The 12,134-nt window shown below is 37.8% G+C and overlaps 1 protein-coding gene across 3 annotated transcripts in view; it reads right to left on the reverse strand.

Moving 5' to 3' along the window:
- Positions 1 to 441: 441 nt before the first annotated feature.
- Positions 442 to 12,134, reverse strand: part of SOCS5 (suppressor of cytokine signaling 5) — a 67,892-nt gene continuing 56,199 nt past the window's right edge. For all 3 annotated transcript variants that reach the window (XM_070573976.1, XM_070573975.1, XM_070573977.1), the window contains one exon: positions 442 to 4,705. In XM_070573976.1, coding sequence (XP_070430077.1) covers positions 3,083 to 4,693 — 1,611 coding nt within the window. In that variant the 5' untranslated portion in view covers positions 4,694 to 4,705 and the 3' untranslated portion in view covers positions 442 to 3,082. The remainder of the gene's footprint in view (positions 4,706 to 12,134) is intronic.

Genomic DNA, 12,134 nt, shown 5'->3' on the forward strand with positions numbered 1-12,134 from the left:
TGATTATTTGGGCTCAATTTTTGTCTAAGAAATATACATTTAATTATTACTCTTAATAACTATATTTAAACCAAGCTGTTTCTTCTTCAAAATTTTTTTAATGTGTGTAGCCAGAAAAGAAAATACTGATGAATGCTTTCTCTTTGTAAGGTGACTCTATTACAGACAAGACTATAGTAGCAAGATGCACCTTTAGGTAAAATCAAATTTGAATGGTACAAGGACAGTATATCTATATATAGATAAGGTCTCTAGATGACTTTAAAGCAGATGGGAATATTATTGCCTAAAGTAGTATCATAAATGTATATGTGTACGTATGTGCATATATATGCGTATGTGTGTATATATAAATATAGAGAGACTGAATGAAAGAATGGGAATGAACATGAATCAGAGCAACCTTTCCTTGGGTTAATTACTTCACTACTAAGATGTGTCCAAACTTCTAAAGAATTTACTGGTTTATATTAAAATGCACTTCAAAAAGACCATGAAAACACAAATTTAGTTGACAGGCTACAATGGGATTCAGAAAAAGACACAGTGAATATAGACTTAGGTGCAATTTCATGCTGGTGATTTTTCTTTTTTAAAATGTAAGCCACTAATTTTTTAAGAAAATTTTTTAAACCGAAAGTTGCATATTAATATTATACACAAACTGAAACATAAGTGAATTTTAGCACAGTGTATACATGCTTACATAAACTCAAATATTTACACATTTAAAACAATTTCCATTTAACAAATGAAAGTTCTGAAATACATAAAAGCATTAATACTTTCTATAAAACTACGATTAGAACATCAATTTGCTACAAGCGTATAAAACATCAAGTGCTTTCTTGGAGTTTCAAGTTACCTCTTTAAAACAAGATCTTGCTTGCATATATAGTCTTTCTCCAATAATAAGTATGAACTTCTTTTCCCAAGAGGTTTATTTTCCAGGTACATTATAAGCTCAAGAAAACGGACCCGACAATTTTGCAATATAATTATGTCATAACAACTTAATTGCACATAATGCTTTAAAGTAGGTTTGGATGAAGTTCTCAAACACTTTGGTATATGTTCTTCAGGGACTTCTATTAGAAATAACAAGAATTGTAAGTCCCTTCAATCCCCATTTTGCTTTAAAATGGACAAGTCTTTGGTTAAAGTTCTACATTTTGAGCACTGATTCTTAATTAAAATGGTCCCCAAACCAATAAATGGTGTTGATGCATTATTAGTTCACAAGACTTCATTGAACTTGTTTCTGATGCAGTGAGAGGCTACAGATATTCATTTAACATGTCATTGATAGTTTCAATCTTTCACTTATAAGCAGAGAAATCAATAGGCTTAGTCAACATTTCTCTGTTCATTTTCTGTTATAACCTAAACTGTACAGTAATTTGCAGTAACTATAGATACTGTTCCACAGTGTATGTGATTATGATTGGAAAGATGTATAGCAGTAAATTTAGAGTTAGCTTACTCAGAATAAGTCAATATTAGACTGCACAGTAATTCTGCATTAACTATAGCAGGTTGTCAGGTAATGCTTATTTAAAAACCCCAAACCATTCCATTTACAAGAGAAATTGTTGCAAATGTATAAAACAGCAGATATACAAGGAGAACACCAAACATACTTTATTAGCACAAAAAAGCAGCCATAACAAGGCACAGCAAGCAGAAACACACATCAGCAGTCAAAGGGTTAGTGTTGCATACAAATATAGCTTCTCTGTTTTGGAGCCTTGGCGATAGGCGTCAGGATGTAAAATAACTTTCTGTAGCAGCAGGTAAGGAAACTAAGGAGCACTCACCAGTGGTACAGAGCACATTAACAAAAAGACACAAGAATGGATTCGACTACTTTAGTGCAAAACGTCTAGGACAGAACTGTAAATTCAGTTCAATACTAAGAAGCAAACACTAGAACTTGGTATTACTTCCAAAATAGCTCACTCAAGTAGTACTGCATCCTATTCTAAGTGACAAAAAGGTGCTAAGTAAAGTTATTTACAGATACAATGGTCGTACAGTACCTTTTAAATCTGCAATTTAGGTTTCAGAGTTTCCAGTAAAAATTAACTGCACTGAAATTCTATAAATTGTACTTAAGCAATTCAGCTATGAGAGTTTACAACAAAGAGATAAATACTGCCATCCAAATTATCAATTACAGTTTAACAATAATCTCAACATCAGCAACCACTGCAGTTATTATTGTCAGACTTGTCTGGGCCTCCTCTAGTCTCACTTTCTTCACGGTTCACAAACTCATCATGGGCATAGGAAAAGATCCGACCTTAGCGAATCAATGATTAGACTGCACATGTCAACTTCAAAACCCACGCGCAGGAGCACATTGCAGCAGCTATTCCCAATGTGTTTTAAGTTAAAGCACTCATTAAAAAATACCCAAGGCCTCTAAATAAAATTCTACTACCAACTTTATAAGTCTGAAAGTTTAAGAACTACTATTTAGAAAACCTGGTTTACTTAACCGTACCTTTTGCAGAAGAGAAAAGGAGACTGACTATAAACTATATCAACACTTCAGTGAACTGCACTATGCCCTTGTGGCCAGAAAATTGCATTTTTTTTTCTAAAAGGAAGGCAGTCTTTATTTTTTGGACTTCCAAAGCTTGATTTATAGTTAACTACAAACATCACTACTTTTGGAAGGTTATAGAAAAATTCTTAGAAAAAAATAATTTCAAACATTAGTCACACTGTTGAAATACTCATCCAATATTAATAATTTGTTCTTCAGTAAGAAAAAGAATTCTTCATAGCAAATGCCCCAGAGTTGCGTCATTCAATTACTACAGGCATTAAAAACCAAACTGTCAGCTAAATCGGCAAAATCTTTTTGCAGCCTTACTGAACCCTGTAGCTCTATCCTCTGTTGTCTCAATAGGCACCACGTTTATCTGAGTAACAGCAGATCACATCTGACAGATACTAACACTAAGCTTACATACTGTACTGAAAAAACCTAACACTGATACGTGTGCTTGCTATAGGTGTACTGTCGATGCACATAGAAGCAGATCTAGTTAATGCCCTTTGGGGACAGGAGAGTTTACTTTGCCTTGACTGGTTCTCGTTCTAACCAGCGAACTCTAACTTTTTGCTTATAATGATACTCTTTTAAAAAATCCTGCAACATTGATGGCAAAGGGAGCCCATCAATTCCATCATATGTAGTGCATCTGCAGATTACTGCACGGCAGATATACTGCAGGCTAAAAGGGAAAGTCCTGTTTAGTGATATAGTAAGCAATGGTTCAAAAAACATGCAAGAACTGGGATCTTTATAATGTTCCAAAAGTCCTGTTACGGTGGAGGAGTGAAATACACACGGGTCATGAGCATCAAAACTAAAGTTGTGATTCCACTGTTCGATCCGGGCATGCAGGGATCTGTTGTAGCGACGGAAGCTCACAGAGAAGAGGTAGTCCTCTTGCGCAGAGTCCCTGAGCAAAAATGTGCCTTCAGGCTTCCCTTCGAGAAGGGCTTCTGCTTCATAACGGTCCATCACTCCCCAGTAACAGGGATTACCTGTAATCTGAAGCAAATCGGGCACGAGGCAGTGTATGTAATCAATCTGCGTATGCACTTTCCACGCTCCCTGTCTGCTAACATGCGCATGGCTGTCTCCAGACACCTGACGTTGCTTCTGCCTACGCGACTGCAAACACAGGGTGGTTGTGTCCTCTTCTGAGTCACAATTAGCCTGTGGAATTGCAGAACTGTCCCCACTTATTTCAGTCATTCCAGGAGCTAACTTTGGTCCCAGTTTATATAACGGATTAACCTGTGCAGTGGCTTCAAATGTATGTATTTGTGCATTGGGAGGGGGGTCAACCCCTTCTTCAATACTAAGCCGCCTTCTCTCTCTAAGCCTATCTTCTTCATCTTCTGTAGAGACCAAGGATGGATCGAATGTATCAAAAAATGTTGAATGTGGGCTCACGGGGGCTGTATGCTGTTTAATCAAATGCCATTTCTGGGCTAAATCTGAGCCAGCAGGAAAAGGGCATTTCTCAAGCATTAACTCAGAAAGGTGGATTTTCCTTTTATTAGAAAAGAGGGGTTTTGACTGCTTGTTGTAAGTCCTCATGGGAAAACACAAGCCCACAGTATCCTGCAACCTCTGTCTCAGAGAGCGACTTCCCACGGTTCTGCTGGAAATGCTGTCCATATCGTGCATGGAGCTTACGCCGTAGCGCCTCTCTCTCCTTTGAAGTCCGCTTCGAGTTCTACCAAATTTTTTATCGGTATCCAATGAACTTTGTGTCTTTGTAGAACAGGAATGTTTTTTCTTCCCACCCCATGGAGCATGTCGCGAGTAGGAATCTCTTCTGGCAAGTCTTGTTCCTGGGGTGACACAGGAATCATTATCCTTTTCAATGCTTATTTCCACAATCTGAGGAATTTCAGCGGCACAGTTTTGGTTTCTCCTTGAAGAAGTCTTTGAAGGGCTTAGTCCCAGCTGGAAGGCGACACTTTCTCGCAGGGGACTGCTGTGCTGCTGAGGGCCTGAGTCTCCTACGCCCGGGTTTCTCTCCTTGACAGACGAACACCTGCTGGAGTTCATGTCCATATTTTCACTGCGGCTTCCTCCCTCATGACTGAAGAGGTTCTGGCACCTGTATTTGAAGTTATTCCACATTTTCCCCACTTTATCCATTGATTATAAGATCTAAAAACAAAATAGGAAAAGGAGAAAAGTTAATCAAAGTGGCGCGTGAAGAGAGAAAAGGCAGGACCCCGCCCCCGCACTGGGAATGTCAGCGACGCTGGTCAAGAGTTCGCTGTACGCTGCCCTGCTAAAGTGACGCGGCAAACACCGTTTGGCAGTTGTAAGGTCCCCAGGCCCTTCTGTGGCACTGCACCACTATTCCAGCTGGTCCTCACTTCAAATTTCCTTTCAGACAGAATACTCAGAACCCAGGGGAAAGGAAATATACCCTCTCAGTCCGACTCTGGTTTCTTTTTCCCATGCATCGACCTAATTCCACGATCACATTGATTCCTGTCTCCTTACTTCGAATAAGCAGTGCCTCAAGTATTACAAAGGGAAAATATGTTCTGTATTGGTGAAATGTATCTGAATTCAACTTTGCGAAAGTTGTAATCAGGACACATTTGTATAAAACATTAAAATTAGTTCAAAAACCTTTAAGTAGTAATCTTCCCAGTTTCACTTACAAACTGCCATCCTGTTCATCCAGCAATCTAAAATTTACAAGTCAATCATTTGAAAAAATCCCCTATCTTCCTTCCCCACCCGCCAATGCATCAAATTTTATCCATGATTCTTTTTTTTTTTTTGAGGAAGATTAGCCCTGAGCTAACTGCTGCCAATCCTCCTCTTTTTGCTGAGGAAGACTGGCCCTGAGCTAACATCCATGCCCATCTTCCTCTACTTTATATGTGGGATGCCTACCACAGCATGGCTTGCTAAGCGGTGCCATGTCCGCACCTGGGATCCGAACTGGTGAACCCTGGGCCGCCGAGGCGGAACGTGCGCACCTAACAGCTGTGCCACCAGGCCGGCCCCTAGCCATGATTTTGAAGAAGCAGTTTAGTAGAAAGGAAAACAGGGGGAAAGAAAGACAATATAATATTTAGGTTTAAATGGAAAAGCGTCTAGAAGCTTCCCAATTTTTCATCCTGGAAGAGTTTGGAAATAAGAGTAATAGAAAAAAGCTATCATTCTGTAGTAATTAACAAAACAAAAACAAAAAACATGTAATTTGGCATCTTTATTCTTGCTCCTTTTAAAAAAAACTTGAAAGCAGTTTATGGCACTCTACAAATAAATTATTTTAAGACTCCAACATAGACAGGCACACCGTCTCGTTCAGTAACCGAGAAGTCAACATTAGGAAAAACCTAAACTTAAAATTCAATTGGTTTTGTTACAACGTGACAGCAGAAACTTTTTAAAAAAGGTTTCTTTCTTAGAATTTAATAAAATATGGCACTTTTAACTTTTTTCAGAATTTTTTGTTTCTGTTATCTCATAATGCACTATTCTTCAACAGTTCAGAAATAGTACTGGAAAATTATTTGAGCATTTTTTCTTACAGTGTGGTGAGTCATTAGAGCTGATCCTTTCATAACTTTGACTAATCCTCTTTGTTATAAATACTTGCATTTTCAAGAGGCTGACTATGGTTAGAAGAACAATAAAGAATAAACTTTCTTAAAAGGAATTATCTATCTTCCCGTTAGTTTCTTACAGAAAAGGCTCTTGGACTAACAACGCTCTTGGACTAATGACAATGCCAACATAGAGAATTTATGTCTATGAAATCATGAAATGTACTTTCAGATTATTCTTTATTAAAAACATACTGTTCGGTACATAGGAGTTTGCATGGTAGGTGGTATATGTTCTAATAAAATCTGTTAGATGTAACTCTTACATCTTATTAAACTCTATCAGAACATTTTGCCTCATCCTCCTTGCAAAAATCTTTTTTGTAAGCCTTTTTTGAGGCTTATACCATTTGAACTGAACATAGCTTGTTGTTATCACACATTCTTTTTTTTTACATTAAGATTTCTGTCCTTTGCTCATAGTCCTGTTATACACGGACTAATTCCTGTCACATTCTTGGTGACTCCAAGATCTTTGTAGATGTACTCTTCCAATATCCTGGCTCACTCACAGGGAATCAAGGAAAATTCAATTCTTCTGTTTCTGCTGGTATTTTCTTCATCATTTCTAGATAACATGTCCAAATCGCTACTGGCTGATAAAATTCTAGCTTGGAAATAATCTAGTCTCAGAATTTTAAGGGCATTACTCCACTGTTCTAATAGCTTCTGGTGTGGCTGTTGAAAAGTCAAATATCACACCAGTTTCCAGTCTTTTTATGACCTGTTTTGTAGCTGCTTCTCTTTATCCTTTAAAAAAGGCATGGGCCTGTTTTACATTCATTGTGCTGGGCCCTTTCAATGTCCTTCCACTGCCTCCCACCCTCCCTCCCTCCTGAAAGCCCTTTTCATTAGACACCAGACCTCTTACATTCATCTCTTGGTTATCAGTATTTTCTTTTCAATACTGCATTTCTTTTCCTTTTCTACTGTCTGGTAGATTTCTTTGGCATCACTTTCCAACACTTTTATTACAGTTACAAGTCTTCCTACCACAGTTTTAATTTCCAAGATCGTTGTCTTGTTCTCTGAATGTTCTTTTTAGTAGCACCCTATTCTAGCTTCTTGGATGTCATATCTCATTTCTCTAAGGATTTTTTAAAATGTTTTCTTATTGTTTCTCTTTTAACATTTTAAATATTTTTATCTGTTTCTTCTCAGGACCTTTTTTCTTCTTAAATCTTTAGGTCTCTGTTTTGTATTTTAGAGGCTTTCCACAAATGTCTGATGATCCCTGGCTGTCAGCACTAACAGGCTGATCAGAAGCTCTGTCTGCTTGGGCCAGGGTGGGGAGGAGGGCGCAGAGGGAGGCAATGCTCATCAACTGTTTGGCTTTACTACAAGGTGATGAAGCAATGAGTTGGATTTTTTATTAGGGAATCCCCAAAAGTCAGTATCTGCAAGCCTTGTCTCCTGGCTGCTTATCCTAGAAAGAAATGCTCCAGTCTCCCATCCCTGACTGCCATGTTCTGAGAAGAGGGCAATGGGAATGGTGGGGTTTTAACCTCAATATTCAGACAGTCTGTTTTTCAAAAGGTATCCTTATTTTCAAAAGATAACCCAACTTCAGCAACGACTGAGCCTCTTATATTAAACTTCTCCAAGCAATAACCTCTAGTTCTATCCGAGGTAAGGGAACAATAGTCTCCTGGCTGCTCAGGGTGACGGGGGACATGTGGGAGACGGACACAGACTTTCAATCATTTCTGTTTTCAACTCCCTACCTCACCTTTACCTTCTGAGTAACGGGTTCCTCTAATTTCTGAGCCAGCAGTATAAATTGGTTTGCTTCTTTTTGATGTCCTCATTTGTAGGCACTTAGTTCAGTTTTCTCAGTTCTGTTAATTTCCAGCTACCTGCTTCTGCCAAAAACTTGTTGATCAATCAGGCCTACTTCTGTCTCCTCTCATTTGCTTTCTACCTGTGAGTTTATGCCTTATACCCCTTTTATTTCTTTAATTTAATTTTAGTGGGATTCCAGGAGTGAGTAGACATAAAATGCCAATGTTCAATCTGACATTTTTTTTTCTGTTTTTTTCTCCCCAAATCTCCCCAGTACGTAGTTGTATATTTTAGTTGTGGGTCCTTCCAGTTGTGGCATGTGGGACGCCCCCTCAAGGTGGCCTGACGAGCAGTGCCATGTCTGCGCCCAGGATCCGAACCACCAAAACCCTGGGCCGCTGAAGCAGAGTGCGCGAACTTAACCACTTGGCCACGGGGCCGGCCCCTAAGGATATTTCTTTGACAGGCAAATTATACCTGAAAAATATCAGTCTGTTTTAGAAAGCGGGCAAACTTAAGACCACTTATCTCCTTATACAGTTCTCTGTAAGTTGTATAAACATGTGGGACATGCAGAAAACATGTGCACTTGCCAGGTTACAGAAGGCAATTTCTAACACTGAATCTCTGGTTCAGTTTCACAGAGCATGAACTTTAGTGATTTCTCTATTCTTAATCTGGAGACTGTTGCTATATTGCATCATGACACAATATACTAATTTAAAGAAAGACTATTATGCTTCCACACCCCTTGGGGATAGAAAGTGGATTTTTCTTGATGTGGGGAATGTTATGTGGGTGGCTGTAATACTGGGAAGAAAAAAATACTGATAGTGATTCAGAGTCCATGCAAGCATCAGGAAGGCATTTCAACCATCTTAATATTCACAATGTCAGTTTTGAGGTTCTTTTGTTTGTTGTTAAATTTTTGGAAATGTGTTTAGCTGAAATCCTTTGAGACCTAAATTATAACTCTACTAGTTTATGGTTTTATATAAAGTTACACAAGGGCTAAAAATGTGTGAAATTTCAATTGTATTGATTATAGATTGATAGTTCATCATCCATTACAACCTTTCACATTTATACACCTGCACAGCTATCCTTAAAACTTTCCAAAATAATTCCTAAAAAGTCATTCCTTCTCTCAAGGACAACCATAATTTAAAACTGATTTTATAATGCCATTCTAAGTTAAATAGCTTTTGTTGAAAAGTGTTATTTAACAGGATAAGCTATAAATCAGAATTATGGAAAACAGAGGTCAAATTCCATTACTACAAAAATTTACATATATAAAAAAAATTAAAGACTATGGTCAATGGGCCTCTTAATGCTAAGTAGTGTCTATTACAAAATTTCCACAAGACAAAATAATTTAGTTCCCACGAGTTCAATGGAATTTAATCCATACTTTATTAAAATAAATTAAATTCAACATGTTTTAAGACTACATGGCATGCTAGAATGGGTTAAGAGGAAGAATATGACCCACCTCAAATCCCTCTCCTACTGTGCAGTCTCCCTAGACTACTCAGTCATGATAATACCTTGCCACTTGAAAGCCCTTCAGTGATAGCAACAAAAATTGGGACACATGGACTGATTAAAGTATTTCTGCACTCAATTCAAATACAAGAGGCAGTTTAGGAGATTCAAGTTTTTTGGGTTTTTTCCCCTATTTTTTATTGAGATTACGATAGTTTACAATCTTGTGAAATTTCAGTTGTACGTTATTATTTGTCAGTCATACTACAGGTGCACCACTTCACCCTTTGTGCCCATCCCCACCTCCCCTTTCCCTTGGTAACCACTAATCTGTTCTCTTTGTCCACGTGTTTGTTTATCTTCCATATATGAGTGGAGTCATACAGACATTGTCTTTCTCTATCTGGCTTATTTCACTTAACATAATACCCTCAAGGTCCATCCACGTTGTTGTGAATGGGACGATTTTATTCTTTTTTATGGCTGAATAGTATTCCACTGCATAGATATACCATTCCTTCTGTATCCAATCATCAGTGGATGGGCACTTAGGTTCCTTCCACATCTTGGTTATTGTGAATAATGCTGCAATGAACATAGGGGTGCATGGGTCCCTTTGAATTGCTGATTTCAAGTTCTTTGAATAGATAACCCATAGTGGGATGGCTGGGTCATATGGTATTTCTATTTTTAATTTTTTGAGAAAAGGAAGATTCAAGTTTTGATTGATATTTTGATAATATTTCAAGAATTTTTAGAAAAAGATAATATAATGTTTAATATTAAAACTGACCCAGAAACTTAGGGATGCATGGTTGTCACACCTATAGTCCATTAAAAGAATCTGAGAACCATTTGGGTTTTTTAAAAACTTATTTATTTTTTAATTGTTATTTACACACTTTATTATATAATTGGATGCCTATTTACCTTTGATATAGTTATTTAATATTATGTTCAACCATATAAAATTGCTGTTTTGTGGGTAATAAACAGTCATATAAGTCAATCTCAGAGTTATAATATTACAATATACATAATATATTAATACAGTAGACCATGTACATGTACACTCAGAAAATGTGGAGCCCAGGGGGCTGGCCTGGTGGTGCAGTGGTTAAGTTCATGCATTCCACTTCAGTGGCCCGGAGGTCTCAGGTTTGGATCCCAGGTGTGAACCTACACACCACTCATTAAGCCATGCGTGGCAGCGTCCCACATACAAAATAGAGGAAGACTGGCACAGACGTTAGCTCAGTGACAATCTTCCTCAAGCATAAAAAGAGGAAGATCGGCAAAGGTTGTTAGCTTAGGGCCAATCTTCCTCGCCAAAAAAAAAAACCCCCAAAAAACAAAAAACCCAACTGTGGAGCCCATTGATCTAGTACACCCAGATACCTCTGTTCCCACTGGCTGAGTTACACTTTTACTGAGTTACATATGTTAGCTTCCAAACCTGTTCACGTCATTTGTACTTATTATTGTAATTATGCAATTTATTGTGTTAACCTAATAAAATGTGGGGAAGACTGAGTTGAAATACTTTGAAATACTCAATAAAAGTGAGATGCTTATATTGTTGAATTAGGTATAGGCAAGCAAATAGTTTAAAAAGTTAGAAAAAACACTGCAAAGATCTACAAGGATTCTAAACTCAGAATGCACTGGAAGAGTCTACATTCTTGTTCTGCTTAAATAAAACCGAAACTGGAAATCTTCGATGATACATTATGGGTATGGTTTCTGCAAGATAACCAAATGCAAGTGCAACTAGTGAACCCACTGTGAGAAAAAGGCCTTGGCCTCTTAATCAAAAGACTGACAAATGAACATGCAGTCATATTCTTAAAGTCAGAGTAAAATATTTAAGGAATATAGCCTTTTTATGATATCTTGCTTTATTAGACTTTGTAGACTACCGTCCTGACCAAATCAAATAAGAGGTCTTCCTCGATAACCATTTAATTAAATTTACAGTAGTGCCAGGAGGGAGTAGTACAAAGTCCTAATGAGAACAGGGAGACATGATCTAGTTTACGGGTGGTGAGCAAGGAAGACCTCTCTGAGGAGGTAACATTTCAAAATTTTGTCCTGAAGAATGAGAAAGAATGAATTAGGACAGTGTTCTACAGGCAGAGGGAATAGCATTTGCAAAGGTCCTGAAGCAGGGATGAGCATGGCATGAACAATGGCTGAAATTAACATAGACGAGCAAGTGAGGGGAAGAGTGAGAAGATGAAGCTGAAGCGGGAGGCCTTGTAATCCATGATAAGAGAACAGGAAAGTAGGTTGATACTGCACTCATGGCTACTGTAAAAGTCCAAGTAGAGTGTGACTAGAGTGCTGACAGCGAAGATGGATTTGAAATTTTAGAAGTCAAATCTAAGGATTAACGATTGATTGGAAATGGGGAATAAGGAAGAGGGAGGTGTCAAAAACAACTTCCAAGTTTCTGGCGTGGGTGGATAGAGATGTTATTTCCGAGATACGAAACACAGTAGATAAAGCAGTTTTGACAAGTGAGGGGTTGAAGAGAGTTAATAAATTCAATTTAGAAAACGTTGCAATTAAACCATCACTGAAACATCTAAGTGAAGCCTCATTAGTCCATTAGTGTATATTCATATAATGAATCACCATACAGTAGGAATGATAAACTACAATTACTTGCATACATACACATGAATCTCAAA

This window comes from Equus przewalskii, chromosome 14 (genome assembly GCF_037783145.1).
Source record: "Equus przewalskii isolate Varuska chromosome 14, EquPr2, whole genome shotgun sequence".
NCBI lineage: Eukaryota > Metazoa > Chordata > Mammalia > Perissodactyla > Equidae > Equus > Equus przewalskii.